The sequence below is a fragment of the Podarcis pityusensis genome (assembly GCF_964106645.2).
Source record: "Podarcis pityusensis genome assembly, chromosome: 9".
In the NCBI taxonomy this organism is placed as follows: domain Eukaryota; kingdom Metazoa; phylum Chordata; class Lepidosauria; order Squamata; family Lacertidae; genus Podarcis; species Podarcis pityusensis.
In genome coordinates, this window is record NC_138034.1 from 52,171,798 (window position 1) to 52,196,507 (window position 24,710).

The following is a 24,710-nucleotide window of genomic DNA, read 5'->3' on the forward strand; positions in this document are numbered from 1 at the left end:
ACTACATCAAAAGTGCAGACTGCATCAATTTGCAAGCATCCCCAACCCAGTACGTTCATTGTTCCTTTTAATAGTTGAGTGAGCACTTTATTGAGAACACAAGAAAATTATTTTTTAAAACACATTTCTTCCTGGTTGCTACATAAATTTGGAACCAAACTGAACAGTATACATGTCAACAGCAATATATCAGGAAGATGCTGCACAAGCAGTTCTTGTTAACACAAGGAATCAGAATGTTAAGCACTCAGCTGATAAAAATTTGCCAGAGAGGTGGAAGAAAAACCCCCAGTATATGTTCAGGCCAGCAACAGAATGTAATGGCTGCATAATATGCTGACTCTTCAGCAGAGCCTAGTTTGTGGAGCTCAGCTGCTTGTGAAAGATAGCGTGATCCTAACAGTCTAAGGTTTACAGAATGAAATGCCTGAGGAAAGCAGGTGCTTGGCTGATGTCAGCTCTAGTTAAGCATTTTACAGCATATTGCATCCACAAGGTGATGGGAAAAATAAACACTGGAAAATCAATTTTTAACGTGTAACAAGATAGCACACTAGACAAACCACTGCTTCACTGTAGCTAGGATAGGCATCTCCAAATAGGTGGTTTTAATAGTATCAGTGATTCTTGCTTTTTGTGGGTGTAAAGTTAGCTTCCATATTACCAAAACACTCATAGACACAAGGTATTGATGAAAAGACATCCCATACAAAACAAGGAGCCCGAGGATCAACTTACAACCAAGGAAAATTAAGCTATTTGCTCCCATCTGGACACACACCACCACTCTGGTCTTGCTTCCATTCATCAAAAACAGCAGCATGCCTGTTCCAAACCCTTTGATGTGTTAGGAAAATGAAAGAGCTGCTCACATGCTAGTTTCTTATCATCTCTTGATCACATATCTTGGAGATTTCCATTGTCAAAACTCTTTCCCAGTCTAGTTCATTTCAGCTCTTCCTCCTTCCAGGGCCAAATCACTCTATTTCTTTGCAAGTTAGCTGATGCTGCCTTGAATCAGAAGGCTTCTCACACAGTTGGGCTGTCACAGAAATGTTCAGCTAAGGGGAAATGACTGGATTAGCCATTTGGGATCTGGAATTATTGACCAATAAAAAAATTTTTTAGGGTAGGAGGGTAGCTCACATATGGAAAGCCCACTGCACAGTAAGAACAGTATTCTGAAAGCGTCAAATAGGCAGGTTTCTGAGTTCCCTTCCATGCTTGCTGCCCAAACTACTTCTACTTCTAGTATTAAATTGCTTCCCAAATTCCCTTGTGTTTGGGGAGAAACTGACTGGGCATAGGCGACTAGTTTTCAATGAGGAATGCTTAGAAGGTCCCACCAAACAGAAACTCCCCACTGGCCCCTTGAATCCATGCTTAAATCTAGTATTGCAGTGGAGGTCATCTGCAAATAATAGCACTTTACCAACATACCGGTTTCTCTTAAATCCTAAACCATCAGTTACTAAAGTGATTTTTTCGCTCTTCACGGATGCAGCTCTGTTTAGTGTTGTACAATGATTTCTTGGTTTATTGCAGGTCCCACTGAATCACAAGCTCAACAGAATACAGCTGTGCTTTTTGATGTTCCCATGTATTCTTCATGAAAAATAATCAGGCACGGGCAATGAGTAATGAGAAAGCATTTTATTAGAAAACGTAACGAAGTGTTCTCAAAGTACACTTTTATAGAAACGTATCTAAGTAAATAATTTAACCTTGTCAGTTTGTGTGTGGCAGCTTTTCAGTGCAAGTGAGAGTCCAACAGTCTATTAATAGTCTTGTGTTCCCAAAGCCCCTGTGCCTTACCATAAAGCTTTTCCACACATGGATGGGAGGCCTTCAGTTTCTACGCCTGAGTACATTCACCTGCATCGTGTTATGTGCAGCTCTGAAGGGTTTAACCAACCCTTGGATATGGTATTTTGGCGCAAAAGAGTTGGAGCAAGAAGAGGTGTCTGTAAATGAAACATCATGCATGGTCCTTTGGATCCTGCCAAGTTTCTTGTACAGCTGGATAATTCAAACAGCATATATATACACACATATACACACACACATACAACTCTGAGTCATTAAATCAATTAAGGTGGAAATATCCCCACACATGGATTTATATACTATGCTCCCCAAACAATTTTAATACCAAGAGCCCAAGTGGTAATTTACCTTAAATATCTTCACATAAATAAATATACATATATACAAAGTAAAGAGTTGGGTTACTGTTTTTCACAATGGACATTTATATGGCAACCTAACACTGTCTTCCTTGCTACACACCTTTCAATTGTTTCAATAGTGCTTGCACCAGAATAGCACTGAACTTTGTAGCCAACAGACAAGAGTAATACATTTTATAAACAAAACCTGTGAGACTATTCCTCATCTTTCAAACATCAAACATTTCTGCCAATTCATTCTTTAAATTCTAATTGTATATTTTTCTTCTGATAATATGTAGCTCTGATAACATGTGCCCCAATCATGCAAACCTTGATCCCAAGCCCAAGTTGGGCTGCGCTGGCTCACATGGACCTTCCTCATTCATTTCAATGGATACAATCACTTTGTACATATTTGTCTTCCTCTCATGAAATGAATAGGAAATATACTGCAAGTGAAGGAGATTCAGCTGTACATAGAGCCATAGTATTCACAAGAGATCACTTATAGTTGCTACAAGTCAACAGAAACAAAAGGCAGCAAAGTCAAATGCTTCTCCATTTTAAATGTTTGCATGAAGCAAACTGTACAGGAGAAAAAGGTTGGTTCAGCTATTTTAATGTTATGGACACTTAACATATTTGGCAAATGAAATGGAGATCAGAAATTCATTTAAAAGTGAAAAAATATGCTACTATGTTGAGCATATAATAAATTGCATCCAAATTCAACCAACTTTTCCTGAATAGTTGTAACACCTATGTTGCAAGAAAAAAATACTTATGTGACCATTAGGACCATAGAGTATGAACAGAATGAAAGCTGCAGAAATAATTCTGTTTTGATTGTATCCAATAATAAACTTTTGTTTGCAAAAGAGCTTTTGATTCAGCAGAGGTAACCACCAACGGGGTAGGAGCATGAAGTTATCAATGATTCCTTCTTCCTCTCTGCACCCCACAAAAAATAGCTTGAGAAGGTTGGGAGACTATCCAGAACAGCATTAAAGGGAGTGTTAGAGCTCCACAGAAAAGGAGGTATCAGCGAAATGTCCTTCCCTTCCACTAGAGGTCTCCACTTTGGGGCAGCCCATCCTGTTTCACCATCTGAGGCAAAACAGGAATTGCCACCTTCTTGTCCCCCTAAGACATTTCTGCCACCACTGCACTCTGGCTCTCATTGAGGTTGGCGGGAGCTAGGGTGCTGCTCGTCAAAGCATTACCAATTAAGCTGATTTGCAACATGGCCCAAGAATGCCCTGGCTCTTGCTGAACTCAGTGAGAGCCCAGGCACTCCTCAAAGTGTTCTCGTTTGGCTTCTTTGCCCATGGGCCTCCCTCTCAGTGGTGGAAGCGGTGGGGTGGGCCGAGCACCGTCTCTTGAACTTCTGCCACCTGAAGCAGGTGCTTCACCTCATCTCATGGGCAGGCCGGCTTTGCCTCCATTGATCAAAGGCCTCTCTGTGAAGGTAAGGACTCTTTGTAAAAAAGGGACACTGGCTACAACAGATTGCGCAGGCAATATGCTTATATGGCTGTCATTCAGTATGGTTTTCTCTAGCATTTGCCTAGTTTCTCATTCAAAGAATCTTTCACTTTGCAAATCAACCTCATAGGAACCACAATACTTTCAGCAATATACTAGCGCCTAATGATGGCTTTGTACTGAGCCCTTACACTCCTGAGTACATTTGGTACAGAATGGCAAAAAGAACAGTTGGCATCATTACAAATCAGGTTCAGACTCTGAAGGAATCTGGCCTAATTCAGAATGGGTTTTATACATCCAAACCTAGGAAATTTGTTTTTGGAATCCCCCCAAAATGAACAATGCCCCTATCACTAGAAAGGAACACATGAAAGATTGTAGCCACCATCTTTAGTGTGGCTTGTCTTGCATCAAAGTCTACTGTGCTTGTGCATAGAAAAGTTTCAGATACAGGATGTAGGATGTTAGAAAGCCATTACAAAAAGAGAGGAATATTTTGTCACAATGAGAACATGACATGGACAAAAAGCTGCAAGAGTATTAGTCTCTTATCTAGTAAATATGTTGGGCTGGATTCGACTATCCTGGCACGCTAGTGGAAGCCAGTGCAAGGGCTCCCCTCTCCCTGCCCCATGGAACCCTTGCGCCTTCTTCAAATTTGCTCTGGAGGGTTGGGAGAAACAGGCAGGCAGAGGAGAGGGGGAATTGTTCTGTCTGACAAGCAGAAAACGCTTGCACTGACAGAACGATCAGAAGAGTGTGACACTGAATTCCTCCCTTAATTTTTCTTATATACATATAAAGCATTAAATGGCACCAGTCGTACAGAAGCATACTTGCTTAAGACTGAATATGTATACACACAAGGCTAAAGAAGTTTGCAGAGAGATTTACAGGATGATATAAAATGATGAAGCATAAAAGCTCATACAAACCAGCATTTTAAAAAGTTTAGTTTGCAATACAAAAAGGACTGTTGGAAAGTTGTCATAGAACAAATATAAAACCACTGCTAACCTAATTTTTGGGCAAGTTTCTTTTCATACCAAAAAGACCTTCCAGGACTGGAACCCACAGGAACTACATTGATTCAGTATCTTCTATTAATTAGCTTCCACTGTCCTGTATTAAGGTCTTCTTTAACCCATCAGTTCATAACACATTTAGAATTTTTTGCTTTGTTTTAAATTGCAAAGATAAGGACAGTTCAAAAAGAAAGAGTGCATAACTTTAGTGGCAATATAATGTTCAGCACACCAGCTATTAATATACTATTCTTGCTTGGTTTAATATGTAAATCCACCAAGAGATTACATAGTGTTCAACCACCATCTATAGTGCTTTATTGCTGAACATAAATAATGACAAGGCATAGGACTGCAACAAGTCCAAGAGCTTGTAAACCAAGGAACCAGAGCATAACCCAGAAGAATATGACTATTACAGGTTCCACAATCCGTTCTCCAAAATACATCCTTGTGAAGCCAATACTAATGAGGCTTTTGTTGAGCTCTCCAAAGAGAGTTCCCATCTTTTTGTAGTCATCTGTAATAGGTTCAATACTGTAGTCTCTTTCTTCTTCTTGGACCTGCAGTAAGAAAAAAAACCAAACAAACCATTGGATTATTAAAATGGATAAATAAATTTGTAGCATGTTACTGCTGCCATTAAAAAAAACCACACACACACACCCTCCTGTGCAGAAATGTTGGTGTTTTTCATCTTTCTGCACTGTAATGTTTTATAGTGGCCCCTACCACAACTAACGGGATGCGGGTGGCGCTGTGGGTTAAACCACAGAGCCTAGGACTTGCCGATCAGAAGGTCGGTGGTTCGAATCCCCGCGACGGGGTGAGCTCCCGTTGCTCAGTCCCTGCTCCTGCCAACCTAGCAGTTCGAAAGCACGTCAAAGTGCAAGCAGATAAATAGGTACCGTTCCGGCGGGAAGGTAAACGGCGTTTCCGTGCGCTGCTCTGGTTCACCAGAAGCGGCTTAGTCATGCTGGCCACATGCTGGCCAGTAAAGCGAGATGAGCGCCGCAACCCCAGAGTCAGCCACAACTGGACCTAATGGTCAGGGGTCCCTTTACCTTTACCACATCTAACAATAACTTGCATTATTGGCTTTTGTCATCCAAAAGCAATGTATTTTATTAATGCCTACAATGTACAAGGTGCTGTACTAGAAATGCCCCTTTCCCAAATCTGTCATTACCTGAAATCTTCATAAAGGGCTTTGCGTAAATATACTCAGGAGGTTTCCCTTCCCCCCAACACCCTGCTACTTGCGCCTTTTTAATTTTAGAAACTGGTAATTTCTTCCATCACACTACCTTTCCGAACCCAAAGGACCAGAACTCAGGGGTAGACCATCTGATTTGAATGAAGGTCGTAAACTCAATCCTTGGTATTTCCGGGGGGGGGGGGGAGGCTAGGAAGAGCCCCTGCCTGAAACCCTGGAGAACTGCTGCCAGCCAGTGTAGGTAATACTGGTCTTGACTCAGTATAAGGCAGATTCCGGTGTCTGCAATTGTGCCTCATGGGCCATGGGAAGAGAGAATGGGGGAGAGATAATTTTTCCTCATTCACTGCTCCATCTTGTCACCTCTCCCCCTTAATAACAGGAGTGTACTACTGAATAATAGCGGCACAGCCAAGTATTGAATTCCTTATCATCTTTATAAAAAAGATATTGCACAAAGCTTCTGTGGACAGGCTTTTGATGGAGATGGGTAATGTAAAGCAACCTTTTAAGATGATGAAGTACACAATGCACGGCACTGCTAATGCTTCCATTAAAGACGAGCAAAGCTCAGCAAGAAGCTACTCATAAATATTTTACTCAACAAGTCAATACTGTTAGCAACACAAGGCTTGCCTTGTAAACTGTAATTATCGTGATTAAATATCCATCATAAAAAAAAAAATTCTGGAGAAGGTTTGTTTTAAGTCTAGTTCTATAGCCAAAACAATTTCTACGCTGATGCTTTAATTAGATATCTAACAGCAAGAATAGTGAGTAGTGAGTAGCAAAACAGGCAAAAAACCCCAATAACAAGCAGTGTAATCCTAAGTACCCTTACTATGGAGTAACCCCCCTTAAGCTCCATGAGACTTACATTACATTACACATGAATAAGTGCAGGAAGTATGTGCCATTAGAAATTAAAATTCTAGTTTAGGAGAATTTATAAGGGTTAAAGTGCTGCCTTACTCATTATAATAAAATGCTGAAAGCTATTTCCAGATAAAGAGCAATATTCATACACTGTTCACCCTGAGGCATATTTTAGCCCCGGTCTCCTTTGATGCCGTACACTGCCAACCTTTTTGGGTTCACGGGTACATTTGTGAAATATAGGAACTGTTGTGGGCACCACACACATGCCGCAACTCTTTCCTCCCAGCTGAAACCCCTTTGCAATTGCCCACACAGAATTAGAGTTGGGGGGAAAGAGCCTTTGAATAGCTAAATAAGGCTTTGTTCAAGCCCTAATTTCAGTAGGGGAAGAGACCCTATGGGCACTAGGAAGGCCTTTGTGGGCACATGTGAGCCCACGAACACTATGTTGGTGACCCATGCCATACAGAATCATCTAGCAGAGTATGTTTGTGTCCATGGTTGTGCACAAAAGTCTCCTGTTTCATAAACATCAACTAGTTTTATGTGGTTCAATATTTTCACTAACACATATTAAATACATTTTGCAAAATTACTGTGTACCTCCTTAAAGTAGATGGATAGTTAGAAAGGAAAAGCTGCAAATATTACTCTTTTTTATATTCAAGTAGTTTCTTCAGACAAAAACAAAACAAAAACGCACACATCCCCCAAACCACTCAGCAATCTGCACCCAATTTTGAGTTTAGTAATTTCTCTCCCCCCTCCAACTTCTGCAGTAATAAAGGTGGAAGGTCTGAACATTCCTCTGTATCTGCACTGTCATTTTTGTGATATAAGGTTTGAAAGATCAGCTTCATGCTAATAACGTAACTGCCCCCTCGAGGTCTGCACTATGCAGCACTTCAGTTGCATGCCAAATGTGCAACAAGGTATGGGATTCAGTTGGCAGGTCACCCAAAGCATATACTCCAAAACTGTCCCTTTAATATTCACTCTTTTTCTGCTTTTGCCTTTTATAGAAATGTTGGGTCTCTGGAAGTTGAATCTCTAGGTGAGGAAGCAGATGCATCATGACTTTGGTGCATGCACATGGACACACAATGACCTATGCATCCCTTCTATTCCCACCCCCACAATAAAAGTATAAATATAGCTAAACGTTGCTGAATGTGTCTGGAATCACAGTTATTCTATAACCAGATCCATTTTGATTAAAGTTATTAAAATGTTCTCATTATCTCTCTCTCTTTTAAAAAGTAGGCTGTTATAATCAATATAACATACAAGAAATAGTGAAGAAACTTAAGCACATGTATTGTAGGAAGGTGACTGCCATGCTTATAACTATCGTGGAATCTCCCTGCTAGCTGCTGTTGGGAAAGCCTTTGTCTGTGTTCTCAACAAATTACACTCACTGATAGGATCTATCCTGAGTCACAATGTGGCTTTAGAGCTCAGAGGTCAATGGTCAATGTCAGGGAACTGCCATCGGAAGGAAGGGAAGTGAAAGGGCTCACACAGGTTGGGAGAGACTCAGCAGCTGAAGAGGGAACCAGTAGGGGGAGAGGAGCTGAGCTGAGGGAAAGGGAGCTGGAGGGATGGCTCAGAGACACTTCCAGCGAAAACAGTGGGGAGGTTTCAGGACCTCCTGTAGGGACACCCACTCCTCGCCGGAAACTGTCACGCAGAGAGTCCAGAAGACGTGTTTCCGTTAAGGAGCTTTTATGTTGGAAGCGATTCCGAAAGCAACCACTGTCGGAATCTGCCAGCGACTGACGGAGCCATGTTTAAGGGGCTCCGTTACAGACAGAGGTTTGCAAACTTGACCAAACTCTGAGGGACTAGGATTTTACACACAAGCAGCTCATCGTCCCATCACAGCATTCCGACAGTCTTCGTGAGCAGCTTGTGCAGGAGAAGGCATCATGAGCAACCCAGCCGGAACCGGAGAAGCAGGAGCTGGAGCGGGTCCAAGCCTGGAAGAAAGGTACCGGGTGTTGGAGGTCCAGCTAGCGCTGCAGACGGCGAGGCTTGAGGAGAGGAGGGCTCAGGATGCAGACAAAAAGGGGAAAGACACCCAGCTCGTCAGAAAGGTACCAGGATTGGTGCAGAAGTTTGGGGGGGAGCCCAAAGACTATCATGGCTTTCGGACAGAGATGCAATATGCCCTCAATCTGCAGTTTGATGAATTCCCTGACGAGGAATCACGAGTGGCTTTCGTGATTGGGCATCTTGAAAAGGGGGCGAGAGACTGGGTTAGACCCCTGATGGCAGCGAATAGTGACGTCCTAAAGGACACGATGAAGTTCTTTCGCGCCATGGATCTGATGTTTTCCAGCGATATTGAACAGGGAGTGGTCCGCAGACAGTTAATGGCTTGCAAACAGGGGAGCCGATCTGTCCGTGAGTACTGGACTGAGTTCACCATGTTGATCCATAAATTGGGGTGGGATCTATCGGCGGAACCCATTCAAATGCTCTTTGAAGAAGGGCTTTCTTCGGCTGTGAAAGACGAACTTTCCCGGGCGCCCAGGGCGGAGTCTATGGACCAGCTGACCAAATCAGCGCTGACCATAGGAGCGCGCCAGGAGGCGAGAGCATTGGAGAGGCGGGAAGGGAAGGGGGAACGTTGGAAGGAGTTCCGCATTCCAGACATTCCAGAGCCAACTTTCCCGCCGGCAGAGCCGATGGAAATCGGAACAGCGCGCGCGCGCGCAGTTTCAAAGCCCAGTGAGGGGGGAAAGAAGGAGGGAAAAGGCGCCCGGAAATGCTATCTCTGCCAACAGCCAGGTCACTTTGCCAGAGTCTGCCCCCAGAGGAAGGAATGGCAAGGGATGGTAGGAGCTGTGGAGGGAAGAGAGGAAGAAATACCGAAGCAAGTAAAAGCCAACGCCTGGCTGCCACCGTCGGGGCACAGCAGCCAGGCCAAAGAGCAGTGAAAGTGCCCACGCCAGAACCTCCTAAACCCGCCCTAGTGATAGAAGTGGCGCTAGAGCTGCCAAACGGACACCCTCTAAAGATAAAGGCGCTGTTGGACTCAGGCAGCTCCTGCAATTTCATGAGCAAAGAGTTTGCAGCTGAACACCAGATACAGACGATCCCTTTAAGCAACCCCCTGCAGGTGACCACGATCGATGGCAGGGAGCTGTTGGGAGGAGAAGTCAGCTTGCAGACCGTCCCAATGATAATGAAGGTGGCAAGGCACACCGAACTGATAGCGTTTAATGTGGCCACCTTGGGAGGAGCTCCCATTATATTGGGGATGAGCTGGCTAGCGTTACATGATCCGCTGGTGGGCTGGCATCAGAGAGTGGTTTCTTTTGGTTCAGCACATTGCTTAGAACACTGCAAAGAGGGAAAGGGTTTGGCAGGGGCCCAAGCCACCCTAGCAGGGACTGAAGTAACGGAGAACGTGAAGGTACCACGACAATACGCAGATCTCCGCGACGTCTTCAGCGAAAGGGAAGCTGACCAACTACCCCCGCATAGACCCTTTGACTGTCAAATCAATTTACTCCCTGGGGCACAGCTCCCTGTAGGCAAGCTGTACGCCATGTCAGACAGAGAGATGCAGGAGCTAAGAGAGTTCATTGACAAGAACCTGAAGAGAGGGTTCATCAGAGAGTCCAGGGCGGTGGGGGGCAGCCCAGTGTTTTTTGTGGATAAAAAAAACACGAACAAGCCGAGGCTTGTGTGTGACTTCAGGGCCTTAAATGCAGTGTCAGAACCAGTGGCTTTCCCTATGCCCAGGATTGACGACATTTTGACAAGGGTCAGGAAGGGAAAGATTTTTACTAAACTGGACCTAAGGGGGGCGTACAACCTGATACGAATAAGGAAGGGGGATGAATGGAAAACCACCATGTTCACCCCTTTGGGGGCATTTGAATATTTAGTTATGCCCTTCGGCCTACAAGGAGGCTCCGCGTGCTTTCAATCGTTTATGAACCACGTCCTGGGGCCTTTGCTTTACAAGAATTGTGTGGCCTTCTTAGACGACGTGTTGGTGTATTCTGAGAATGAGGAGCAGCATGTGAGAGACGTCAGAGAAGTGTTGAGCAGGCTGCAAGCCAACCAGCTGTGGGTGAAACTGGAGAAGTGTCAGTTTCATACCAAGGAGGTGGAATTCCTGGGGTATCGCCTGTCAGACAAGGGATTGGCCATGGATCCCGGCAAGGTCCAGGCGGTGCTGGAATGGAAAACACCCAAAACAAGGAAGGATGTGCAGAGGTTCCTAGGATTTGGGAACTTCTATCGTAAGTTCATCCGAAACTTTGCCCACCTGACGGCGCCCATTACGGACTGTCTCAGCAGTAAGAAGAAGTTCGTTTGGACTGAGGAGGCGGAGCGAGCATTTGAGGAACTAAAAAGGGCCTTCGCCTCGGAACAACAACTCCTGCATGTGGATTTACAAAAACCGATGAGAGTGGAAACTGACGCATCAGACAGAGCTATTGGGGCGGTGCTTCTGCAGCCAGGGAAGGAGGAGTCAGAGTGGAGACCGTGTGCCTTTTTTTCGCGAAAGCTGAACAAATCCGAGAGGAACTACACGGTGTATGACCGAGAACTACTAGCCATTCATGAGGCGTTCCGGAGATGGAGGCACCTGCTAATTGGCGCACAACATAAGGTGCAAGTGTGCACTGACCACAAGAACCTAGAGTATTGGAGGACGGCACGAGTGCTCAACCAACGGCAAGTGAGATGGGCCCAGGAGTTCTCCAAATTTAACTTTGAGATTTGTTACGTGCCAGGCCCAGAGAACATTAGGGCGGACGCTCTCTCACGCAAACCTGAATATTTGGAGGGGGAGGGAGCACCAGAAGAGAGACATGTCATTCCAGAGGACCGCTGGGTGTGTGGGGCGGCATTGGTGGGACAAAGAGAACTGGTAGAGGAAACAGAGAATGATGAATACGCCCAGAATAAGCTCAGAGGTCTTAGGGGTGAGGGAGAGGAACCAGGGGGTTTCGAGGAAAGAAATGGAGCTTTGTATTACAAAGGGGCACTGTATATCCCTGAAGGAGACTTAAGGGGGAGGGTACTCAAGCAGTTGCACGACAGCCCCACGGCGGGGCATTTTGGACAACACAAAACCATGTGGTTGGTCACCAGGGAATTTTGGTGGCCTAAGGTGAGGGAAGATGTACGGGAGTATGTAAGAGGGTGTGAGCAATGCCAGCGAGCCAAAGGGGAGAGGCGGGCACCGGCGGGGCTATTAGAACCCTTACCAACCCCAGAACGACCTTGGGAGGCAGTGTCGATAGATTTTATGACTGATCTGCCGAAGTCCAAGGGGAAAACAGCCATCATGGTGGTGGTAGACCTACTAACAAAGATGTGCCACTTTGTAGCCTGCTCGCATGCAGTCACGGCGGAAGAGACAGCGAAGTTATTTGTAGAACACATTTTTAGGTTGCACGGGGTGCCATTGAGGGTGGTCTCAGACCGAGGAAAACAATTTACTTCCAGGTTCTGGAGGAAGCTCATGAGCTTACTGCAGGTGGAGGTCAACTTTTCGACTGCCCGGCACCCTGAAACCAACGGGCAGGCGGAAAGAGCAAACGGGGTCCTCCAGCAATACCTGAGGTGTTATGTCAATGACAGAGAGAATGACTGGGTAGAAAAGTTGGCGCTGGCGGAATTTGCCTACAACAATGCCGAGAATGTGTCCACAGGGATGAGCCCCTTCTTGGCTAATTATGGGTGTCATCCCAGGGCTTTCCCAGGGGGAGAAGGGGAGAGATGGGGTGTCCCGGCAGCCGAGCATTTTGTAGAAGAAATGGAAGCAATCCATCGTCAGCTCCAACTCAACTTAGAAAGGGCGAAGGAAGAATACAAGAGGCAGGCAGACAAGAACCGAAGGGAAGGTGAAACCATAAGGGTGGGAGATAGGGTGTGGCTGTCAACCCAAGGGTTGCCGTTCAAAGGAGGTTGTAAGAAATTAAGACCCAGGAGATTGGGTCCCTTTGAGGTCATTCAACAGGTCAACCCAGTGGCTTTCAGGCTCCGGTTACCCAACCACATGAAACTGCACCCAGTATTTCACAGGTCGTTACTGTCACCGTATGAGGGGGGACGAGAAGGGATGGCCACTCGGGGACCGGTCATAGAAGAAAGGGAATGCAGCAGCCATGTGGCAGAAATCCTCGACGCCAGATGGAAGGGGGATCAGGTGGAGTATTTGGTAGCGTGGGAAGGAGAACCGGAGTCAGAAAACACTTGGGTAATGGCAGAAGATATCCATGACGAGGTATTGATAGAAACGTTCCATCAAAGGTTCCCAAGGAAACCTCAGCCTGTGGAGAGGTTCCGGAGGGAATACTTTGGGACCACCGATGAGGAGGAGGAGTTGGAAGGATTCTCGGAATCGGAAGGGGAAGGGGAGATGGACTCTGAGGAGGAGGAGTACTTCGAGACCAGGAACCGCAACAGGTGGAGAGAAGTGTTCGGGACATCGGAAGATGAAGGAAGTTCATTCCGGGGTTTTGCCTCCTCACCGCCCGTAGAGGAGGGGGCGAGAGGGGATGAAGGGGGCCCTGGAGGGGAGGTGGATGTCAGGGAACTGCCATCGGAAGGAAGGGAAGTGAAAGGGCTCACACAGGTTGGGAGAGACTCAGCAGCTGAAGAGGGAACCAGTAGGGGGAGAGGAGCTGAGCTGAGGGAAAGGGAGCTGGAGGGATGGCTCAGAGACACTTCCAGCGAAAACAGTGGGGAGGTTTCAGGACCTCCTGTAGGGACACCCACTCCTCGCCGGAAACTGTCACGCAGAGAGTCCAGAAGACGTGTTTCCGTTAAGGAGCTTTTATGTTGGAAGCGATTCCGAAAGCAACCACTGTCGGAATCTGCCAGCGACTGACGGAGCCATGTTTAAGGGGCTCCGTTACAGACAGAGGTTTGCAAACTTGACCAAACTCTGAGGGACTAGGATTTTACACACAAGCAGCTCATCGTCCCATCACAGTCAACATGATTTCCTCACTCGCCAGCTGCAGGAGAAATGCTGAGAGCAGAGAAGCCCCTTGTACACTGCCTTCATAGACCTGACAAAGGCTTTTGACCTCTTCAGCTGAAAAGGACTCTTCAACAAGATAGGATGCTCACCTAAGATAGGATGCCCACAATATGGTTGTGCCTTCCGCGAGAACATACATGGCACCGTCCAGTATGACTGTTCATCCATGGACACTTCCCTGTAAAGAACGGTGTGAAATAGGGCTGTGTTCTCGCTCCAATTCTCTTTGCTCTCCCCATGCCTTCAGCTCGACTGAAGACGGTATGTACTTCCATTCAAGGAGGGGTGGGGATCTGTACAACCTGGCACATCTTCACACCAAGACAAAAGTGTGTGGTTCTTAATCTGAGATATGTTGTTTTCAGATGACACAGCCTTAAGAGTGCACTTCAAGGAAGCTCTACAGAGACTCATCAACCATTTTGTCCAAGCCTTCAGCACTCCATGCAACACATGGTTAGGGTGGTAGACGATTTTGTTTACCTGGGATCCACCATAACCTGCAACCTTTCCATCGATGCTGAGCTGGACAGGTGTATTGGCAAGGCAACTACAGCAATGACTTGCCTTTCCGAGAGCGTTCGGGAGAATGTGATGCTAATGACCAAATACTAAGTTGAAGGTCTATCAGGATTTGTGTTGAGTATGCTGCTTTATGGAAGCAAGTTGTGGAAGTGAGCTGTGCACTTGGCATGACAGAGTCTTGAACAAGCATGTGCTCTCTCAAGGCCACATTCCCAGCATGTTCACACTTCTGTCTCTGTGATGTCTATGCTGGCTTGGTCATGCACACAGAATTTAAAATACCAGGACCCCCAAGGATGTGTTTTATGGGGAGCTGGCTTCAGGCCCTAGGCCTGTTGGCAGTCTAACTCTGTGTTACAAAGATGTCTGCAAACATGACATGGAGTCTGGTAACATTAACCCTGCCATATGGGAATACCTTGCAGACGACTGCAGTGCCTGGAGACAAGACACTCATGTTGTATATCCACAGCACCAACCACTGAAATGACCACTGAGAGGAGCACAGAGAGAAATGCCATTCTGCACCTGTAGCAGCAAAACTTGAACCCTTCATCTGCCCCAACTGCAAGAAAACATTTCTCTCCCATATCAATCTTTACAGCCACAGCGGGTACTGTAGCTCTTCAACCATTTGGCTTCACCCCTTAAGGCACGCACTTCCGTTGTCTGCTGAGACAGACAGATGCCAGTAACTGGGAAGAGGATTAAGCAGTGATTCTTGCTGTGAGAATGGGGTGTTGTAGCACTAGGCAAAGCCAACGTTCTTCAGACATTGTTGGGACTCCCAGCTTCCATTAGCCCCTGCCAAAACGGTAAATGGTGAGGGACGATGGGAATCATAATCCCATATCATCTGCTACCCATTTGCTGCCCTCTGGTTAGTATACTAGATGTCAAAGACACAAGTACTGTACAAAACCCCACTTCACCAAGAAGCTTGCAGCCTAACTTCTGATCTCACAGCATAATAACACAGGGTTGTTGTGAGGCTAAATGAGGAGCAAGGAAGGAAATAATATATGCCAATGAGAGGAAATGCAATAAATTATCATTGTACACAAGAGAGTTTTAGAATGTATGCAATCACATGTGCCATAGCGCAACTGCTGTAGAATAGAAGCTATAAGTGTTTGCACAGGATCTTCCTATACCACATCATAAATATTTTCAGAGGGGATAACTCACTACTTTCTTCCACTACTGTTTCCACTAAAAATTTGGTAGTGTTTCACAAAATATAGAATGTATATTCTTCTGGAAAAAAATAAAACATAAATTTTAATTTTGCAATGTGAATGAGGGTTAGCAAAAGGCTTTACTGGTTTCTTAAATTTTAAAATGTAACACACCAGGAACAATGTTACAGCAATGGATTTATATTTATGTTCAGATAAAAATAAAATAAGATAGCAAAGCTTGAACAGTCAGGAATGACATTTAACTGGTAGTAAATGGCTTATTTTATTTCTTTTGGGAAGGAAAAACATGAGCAGGCACAGGATTAAGCTGGTAGTGCTGAAGTGAGATAAGGAATAAATGAACAATGAAAAGCAAAGCAACCACTATGCAAAAACCTATTCAGCTGTTATATGAATTATTTTTTATTGCCATATGATGTCAGTCATAGCTCCCCCCCCCCCCCGCTTCCCCAAGCTGGGCTCAAGAATTTGGTTATGGCAACTGAGCACTTAAATACTAGCTGAGCAAATTCCAATCCAGCCAGAACTTTGTGAAGTGGTTTCCTAAAATAAAACCATGGTGCCAAACACTTTGTAGGAAACAGGAACATATACTCTTGTGAGCTGCATCAGCTCACATTAATTGACATTAGAGAGAAAGCAATGAGGCTTGAACAGGTCTAACACAATTTAGGTCTAACACAATTTAGCACTCATGAAACCTATGCAATCTGTACTATTTGTACTCAACATCCATCCCGCGTCTATGCTATAGTCCATGTCAAGAACAAATTGCCACATTCGGAATGGCCATGAGTTGGGACAGGACTGTCCTGAATAATACTGTTTATACCAACCATTCTTCCATGCCAACTGTACAAACACTGACCAATAGATTTGGACTTATCCCTTCCCCCAATAATAAAAAAAACCCTAGCACTATATTCATGCTGTGTCATTAGTGTGTAAGAAACCAAAACATCATCATGGATTAAGTAGCAACCTAGCAGCTGTACAATCAGGAGATAAATGCTTAGTAGGGGTACTACTGGGATGTGGGTGGCGCTGTGGTCTAAACCACAGAGCCTAGGGCTTGCCGATCAGAAGGTCGGCGGTTCGAATCCCCATGATGGGGTGAGTCCTGTTGTTCGGTCCCTGCTCCTGCCAACCTAGCAGTTTGAAAGCACATCAAAGTGCAAGTAGATAAATAGGTATCGCTCCAGCGTGAAGGTAAATGGCGTTTCCGTGCACTGCTCTGGTTCGCCAGAAGCGGCTTTGTCATGCTGGCCACATGACCCAGAAGCCGTCTGTGGACAAACGCCAGCTCCTCGGCCTATAGAGCGAGATGAGCGCCGCAACCCCAGAGTTGTTCGCAACTGGACCTAACGGTCAGGGGTACCTTTACCTTTAGGGGTACTACTAAGTACATTTATTGCCGATATCCACAATTTTTAAAGAGCTAAATGAATGACCTAAAGCTGAAATAGTATGGGAAGTACAAACACCCAGTCTGTGAACTTGTAATTTTAAAAAATCACATAATAAATACTTTGGAACACAAGCAAGTTTCATTTGTTTTGCTTTACAGTTTGCTAAACCTATGGAAGTGCACAATAAAAACACAATATAAACAATACAAAACATTTATTAAGCAAACAACAGGTATGAAAATGGTATCCTTTTCTGCTTCCCTTATCAACCAAAATGTACAAAACTCTGGGCTTGCAGTATTTACTATAAATATCAACCATAAACTGTAATTCATATTATTCATTCCTCATTGAGAAAACTATAATAATAAGCTTATAAGCATACACTTCCGCTAAGGCAGATAACAAGATTTCTAGTTGTTGTTTTTTAAAAGGAAGGGAAAGGAAAAAGAGAGGAACAGCTAGGAATATAACCTAAAAATCCTTACTTGAATATATATAGTTAATATGCTTGGAAAGAGCTGAGTAATTATGGCACAGATCCAAAGAATTACAGAGTTCCATTCACTCAATGGAGCTTTCCTGTGTTCTCCTCCTTCTGGCTGTATTCCTTTATACCCCACCCCAACCACTCCTTAGGGTCACGGATGTGGTGTGGAGGGCTGCAGCTGAAGGAGAATCAGCAGAAATGTGCATTCCAGTGGTACAAGGCACTTTGTGGAACCCACTTTATATAAATGGCATTCTCTTTGTCAGATTTTAAAGCGTTTGAAGAGTAAGCTTATGAAACTCTTATGGCAGGCTTCTTCACACATTAACAAAATTCAATTCAGAGATTTGGATATTAAGCCTTCATTTGGAGGAAGGGCTGTAGCTCAGAGGTAGACCACTTGCTTGGCATGCCCAAGATCCCGGATTCAATCTCCAGGAAGGACTGAGAATTTCCCTTGTCTAAAACCCTGCAGAGCCACTATCGGGAGGTGTGTAGACAATACTGAGCTAGATGGATTAATGGTTTTATACTAAGGCAGCTTCTTATGTCCTCATTATTTTTAACCACCCTTTAGTCTCTTCCCACTTTTTTTTTGCCCTAAAGTAGCTCAGAACACAGATGTAAAAGAAGCTATGGCTGCCTTGCCCTTGCAAAGCAGCCAGTGGACCTGCAGGTGTTTTCCAAGTTTCTGCTGAGTGTGGGGAAAATCTTCAGCAGAGTAGGAAGCTGAGTCAGATGCTGAAATCCAAGTGGTTACCAGATGTTGTGATGAGGAAAGGCCGCCCTCTACACAAAAGCCCAGCAAATTTTCAGTAGGCACTCCAAACATAACTCATGGACAATGTTCTGAAGATCCACCCTTCCCTTACACACTGAAGACAACATATAACTATTTAAGAATACAAGAAGAGCCCTGCTGGATCTGGTCAAAGATCCATTTCGTCCAACATCTTCTCACAGAGTCGAACTACATGCCTATGGGAAGCCCACAAACAGGAACATAACTATATCACTAAAGCCTACAAGTGATATATAAAAGTATGTGAAAGACTTTGTTTCATGACCAGGGGATAGAGCGCTCTATAGTAAAAGTATCCAAAGAACAAGCAGATCTTATAAGAATGACCTCTTAACTTAAAACTCGCCTATGGGCAACAAATTTGTCCATTAAATTTATGCTAATTCCAAATGGACTCGCAGATGCTATATTTTTTGTTATGCCTAAATTAACAATTATTAGTGGAAAGCATCTGTGAAATATCAGTTACATTCTCACAAGGTTGGTGCTGATTCCCTATCTCTACTTCCATGGACAACTGTGCTGTTCTTGAAATGTTATCACAATTTTAATTTATATCACTACAAGTCTTTCTCTAACACTTGCGACTCTGAAGATGATTAGGAGTATTTCATTAGGTATTTAGCACTCCTGAAAATATAAACTTATTCTCAGTTGCTAGAAAACTGCAAACACAGAGAAGTTTTGTTTCCCCTTTTAGAAGACAATGCGGGTCCCACCATCTCACTAAGACAGGAAGAGAGAACAAAAAGGAAAGCATGTTAACTGTCAACAGCTTGTTCCTGAACAGCAGAAAATCTCACGGTTGATTCCACAGATGAGGCCTTGGTTGCAAGTATTGCAAAAGTTAGCCAACAGTAGACAACTTCTTTTTGTAAAGAAGCAACTTACCAATATTTAGTAAATTTAGAATTTGTAAAGAAGCTACTTTCCAATATTTAGTTGCAGAGTACAAAAAGTGGGTGGGCACTGTGGTCTAAATCACAGAGCCTAGGGCTTGCCGATCAGAAGGTTGGCGGTTCGAATCCCCGTGATGGGGTGAGTTCCCGTCGCTCGGTCCCTGCTCCTGCCAACCTAGCAGTTTGAAAGCACATCAAAGTGCAAGTAGATAAATAGGTACCGCTCCGGCAGGAAGGTAAATGCCGTTTCCATGTGCTGCTCTGGTTTGCCAGAAGCGGCTTAGTCATGCTGGCCACATGACCCGGAAACTATACACCGGCTCCCTCGGCCAATAAAGTGAGATGAGCGCTGCAACCCCAGAGTCGTCTGCGACTGGACCTAATGGTCAGGGGTCCCTTTACCTTTTACAAAAAGCAAGTCTCAGGAACCTTTACATTTTCACTGAATATAACCCATTAGGAGCAGAAGAGCTTGAGGGTAAGCTCTCTAGCCTTTTGATCAGCATGGCAAGATCTTTTCAGAGCTAAAGTTATAACAAAAGTTATAACAAACATCCTTAATGTTTCATAAACATCCCACATCAGTTGTGATATGAAGGAGGTGCTCCTGAACCAGTTTTATGTTCTGAACCACCAATTTCCCAAGTTTTTAAATTAATGTTTTTCAGCACTGCAAGCTCTTGAGAAGCTTCTTAAAAACTGGATATTGCATCACATCATTGGGTTGACAATAATTTGAAGCCCTTCGGCTCCAGGTTCTCTCTGAGATGTTGCAGGTTCTCTTTTCCATCAGTATATTTTGGGAACTCTTGTTCCTGGCACAAAGATCCAAACAAAGCGAAACCTGGAGTGATAACTGAGCCACCAGAGCTATATTTTGATCAAAGATCAACTCTCATTATTATTTGCAAGAGTCTATACTTCTTTTCCTGCAGCATGGTAAGGGGGCATCCCTTCAAACACTTTAGGAAAAATGTGCTGATGCCACATGCCTCCATATATCAACTGTCAAGGCACCTGCTGTGCCATCTCACATGCAAACTGACAAGTAGTGTCCTTCTATGTGGACCAAGATAGCCTTGCTTCATAGACTAGCTCCAGCAGCTCAAATCTTGGGAGCCCCAAAAAAGCCTAGAAGAAGATTCTCACAGTGACAATAAAGGACAAATTTCCCAAGCCAGAATTTATTCAGATTTTTTTAAAAAAGTGTATTGGCTCCCCAAGGCTTTGGCTTCAAATCAAGATGGGGAGAAGAAATGTGACAGCCGTATCTTTTGCATAGCTGCAAGAACCATCTTCAATTCTCATATGGTTTGAAATGGAGATGGTGTTTCAGAAACAGCCTTGAAGTTAGGTACTTTCCCAGAGCAAGTCACAATAAATAACAAATTAGTTTACACTAGCTACACTGGCTAATGAGAATGTATGGGGCTAGCCCTAGCCTTGATACTTATGCGCATGTCAGCCATGTTCCCAGGCCGATGTGTGATCAGTTCAGTCTGAAGCGGTCAGCCTTTTAGGTGTATAGGATTTCCAGCATGTGAACAAGAACCAAATGCCTGAATAAGGCTACAATTCATATGCAATGGCCATTAATTGTTTGCTGCCTTTTGTTAATTTTCATTTATTGGCAGCCACCTTGGAGGCCGAAAGGTAGCAAGTAAATATTTCAGATAGAATAAATACTGTACATAAATTTAGGTAAAAAGGCTAAGGGCTCTAGTAAAATGGGGCTGACTAATTCTGCAAAAAGTTTTTCAGAAAAGGAAATTTTATGACCAATACCATGGCACAGTGAACCTGCAAAATTCCAGTTAATTTGTGATTGAGCACACCTCTTTGTCGAATGTTGGCAGGTCTCTATAATGAACAGGTTCTTCCAAGCCAGAGGTGCTCATTTTATCTGTTTAGAAAGAACTGTGAGCTCATGCTTTGGACACAATGGTGCACAGAGAAAAGCTAATAAAGTGAAAGCTGACAGGCATGATAAAAATAGGATTATAAAAGTTCTTACAAAAATTACTCTTTGTAAAAAGCCACCATTTTTAAACAGGCATCTCATGTTCTTGCTTACACAGTGATGAATAATGCCTTTAAGATTATGCCAGCTACAACATACCCATGCATTTAAAAACAAATTTTAAATTTAGTTTGTTTCCAAAACAGTAGTTTGTTTCCAAACTACTGCTTTGACCAGAACTGTAATTTGAATCTCTCGTTCCTCCATAAGAACAGCCCTCTTCTTACATTAGGGCTCTTCTCTGCACGTACAATGAAAACAGGGAAGTGGCAGACTCAGTCCACACCCATTAGCATGTTGAAATATCTGCTACATGTGCCCATAACTACAACCTTACACATGTAAGAAAGGACTCATCTGATCAGGGCTCCTGATTATTTGGAATTCATCCTATGAACATACACTTGGACACATATTGCAGATGTGTGCTTCAAGAGACATGTGGAGAAGCTTAACACACAAAGCGGGTTTATGTCACTGAATAAACCCAATTCCTCTGAACAAGACAAACATCACTGTAGACTCTTTCCCTGGAATCTTGTATTGCCTTTCTTCCAAGAAATCTGAATGATGCTAAGAGGTGCGTCTGTGACTAGAGTCTCTAAACATAAACAAAGGATAGCATACTAGCCTATAATTATTCCACTGCTATGTGATCCTTCAGGTATTTCCAGACTGGGTAAATTGCAGTGCACTGGGTGCACTATTGCAACTACTATGTCTATCTGTACACCTGTGCAGGCATAAAAGGAGACAGAAAAACTGGACCACACCCTACTATTCCATTTCAATAAATTCAGATTAAACTACCACCCCATAGTGGTTAAGAGCGGTGGACTTGTAATCTGGTGAGCCGGGTTCACGTCCCCGCTCCTCCACATGCAGCTGCTGGGTGACGTTGGGCTAATCACACTTCTCTGAAGTCTCTCAGCCCCACTCACCTCACAGAGTGTTTGTTGTGGGGAAGGAAGGGAAAGAAGAATGTTAGCTGCTTTGAGACTCCTTCTGGTAGTGATAAAGCGGGATATCAAACCCAAACGCCTCCTCTTCTTCTTCTTAACTCTATTATTGCAAACTCAATGTTTGTTGTAACTCCACACATTCTTTGAAAATATGGAGGATTTAACTATTTAGTGCTCTATAGTCACAAAGATTGTGTTTATAGGAGAGTGATTTGTGTGCATGGGTTCAGACACCTTTGCTAGTTCAGGGAAAGCAACCTGAAAGACCCACAAACTATCACAAACCATATTAGTATTAAAGCCCAGTCAACAAAACCTGCCTCACCACATTCACAGCCACACCATACATATGAAGTGCATGACTTTCCCTAAAGAATCCTGGAAACTGTGATGTGTTAAGCATGTTGGGAATTGTAGCTCTGTGAGCCACAAACTACAGTTCCCAAGATTCTTTGGGGGAAACTATGTGCTTTAAAAGTACTGTATGGGGATGTGGCATGGGATAACTAATAAAGGGCTCTTATCCTCTTCCCCCCAAGTAATGGGGGGGGGGGGAATCACACTCGTGTGGAAAGTTTGCATAACCACATAAACATGGCTGTGGGGTGTATTTTCCCAATACATCATCAGGAAAACTTTCAAGGTTAGCAGAACTCCACCCCCCCACACTTCCAGGAAGTTCAGTGTCTCCCCCCCCCCTAACGATCACCATGCTCCTAACTTATCCGATGGGGGGATGCAAAGATAGCCTACCATGGATTCCTTCCTTTCACAACAGCAGCCACGCTTTTTAATTTTTATTTTCAGAGCGCAAGCGCCACAGGCACGATATTATAGACAGTGCAAGGAGGGAGGGAGGGGGGCGCTCCCCCCTCCGCTTTTCCCGTGCGCGCGTTTTGCGCGTGCACTGTCCGGCTTTTGCCAGCGCTGCACAGGTGCGGCGCCCCACCCCTCACAAAACCACGTCCCGGTCCCACCACCAGGCTTGGCTCCCAGGACCCAAGAAGAGCCACGGGCTGCATCGGACCCAAAAGGTGTGTGTGTGTGGTTTCTGCACGGTCCTGCTAACGACAATCGATTAAACCAGATGCTTCTGCAAGAAGCCCCTGGAAGGCAACGGCCCCAACCGTTCTCCCGGGCAACTGGTGGGGCGGATCCTGCCTGGTCGAGGTTCAAAAAAGGAAACAGGCGTTTTACAACCCGCACCTGGCCACCCGGAGATGCAGCCGCTCACCTGCAGTTGTTCCTCCTCGCCCTCGCCCTCCTCCTCTTCTTCCCTAGGCGGCGGCGGCTGCTGCTGCTGCTCCCGGTGCTGCCTCCTCCGCCTGTGCCGGGCGACTGCCCTCCCGCCCGGAGACGCCAACGATGGCGCCGGCTCCCAGTCCCTCTCGAAGGCGTATTCGGGCGGCGGGAGCAGCAGCTCCTCGGTCGAGCCCATCCCTCCCCTTCGTCGCGGGGTGCGGGAGCGCCTTCCTCCAGGCTGGGGAGAGGGCAGCTCCCGCCAACGGGCGCTGGGCGGGCACGACTAGCGACCCGGCGGCGGTCTGTCACGCTGCCGCTTCTTCTGTTGCCTCGGCGGCCGCCTCTGCCGCCTCGCAGGGCGGGTCTCGAGAGGCGTCACGGGGTTTGCAGGAGGAGGAGGAGGAAGGGGGCGAGGGTTGGGCCGGCGCTAGAAGGAAAAGGGGCGGGGTGTGTGTGTGTGTTGTGCGTGAGAGCGAGTGTCGGTGAGCGCGTGTGACAGAAACGGTGCGTGTCTTTGCTCGTGAGGCAGAGCTGGAAACGCGTTTCCACGCACATGCACGCTTCATATTTGTGTGCTCACCCTCCCACAGGGCATGCGGTATGCACAGGGCCGGATTTAGGTTTGATGAGGCCCTAAGCTGCTGAAGGTAATGGGGCCCTTTATACGTCCAGCTGTCCTTTGTCAACAACAAATTGTCACTGGTTTTTTGTGTTGAATATATGCTATATGGTCATTTATGGGCCTAACAGGTATCTAAAGCCATTTGCACATAACAAAATACGTATTTTATCAAAGTAATTGTTGAACTGAAATACAGTCAGGAATAAGTATATTACTGTAATAGTGAAAAATTGGGGGGGGGGGAAGAGTGGGGCCCTAAGCTATAGCTTGTTTAGCTTATACGTAAATCCAGCACTGGGTATGTAGCTGCACATATAGATACATGCAGTGCTTCCCCCACCTTAAAAATGTTTAGGGGCACTCTCATTTTGACTCAAGAAAATCACCATTTTATAGTTCAAATTGGGGAAAATAAATACAGTAAATGGACAAAAGTACAAAGGTTCACAAAATGTTTAGGGGTATGTGTCGCCCTTGCGTACCCCGCTCCCCCGAAAAAAGCACTGGATGTATGCACATACACACATACATAAGGACACACCCAATCAAACACATAATACAACAGCTCCTGCTTGCCACGGGCAGTCCCCCTTTTTTGTCACCTGGCCCTGCTAAACCACACACTCCTCTCCCCCAACTTTGCTTCCTAGGAGTTGTTTGGTAGGATAGGGTGCCTTGTTGAAAAGGTAAATGGGTGTTATCAAAAAACAAAAGAAAAGGAAAAAGCAGTAGTCTGGGGA

General features: G+C 45.0%; 1 protein-coding gene across 1 annotated transcript; it reads right to left on the bottom strand.

Annotated features, from left to right (window-relative positions):
• Positions 1–1,638: 1,638 nt before the first annotated feature.
• FAM241A (family with sequence similarity 241 member A) lies at positions 1,639–23,779 on the bottom strand. The gene is made up of 2 exons (XM_081020432.1): positions 23,341–23,779; positions 1,639–5,247 (listed from the first exon to the last, which is right to left on the bottom strand). Exons 1-2 carry the CDS (start codon positions 23,542–23,544, stop codon positions 5,002–5,004), a joined length of 450 nt encoding a protein of 149 aa, XP_080876558.1. The 5' UTR covers positions 23,545–23,779; the 3' UTR covers positions 1,639–5,001.
• Between the last annotated feature and the right edge of the window lie 931 nt (positions 23,780–24,710).

Bases quoted from the DNA above. Each gene is read 5' to 3' on its own strand.
- FAM241A (XM_081020432.1), bottom strand. From the start codon at position 23,544: ATGGGCTCGACCGAGGAGCTGCTGCTCCCGCCGCCCGAATACGCCTTC. The intron at 5,248-23,340 runs GTGAGCGGCTGC...TTCTTACTGCAG, and splicing joins GCGAGGAGGAACAACTGCAG to GTCCAAGAAGAAGAAAGAGA.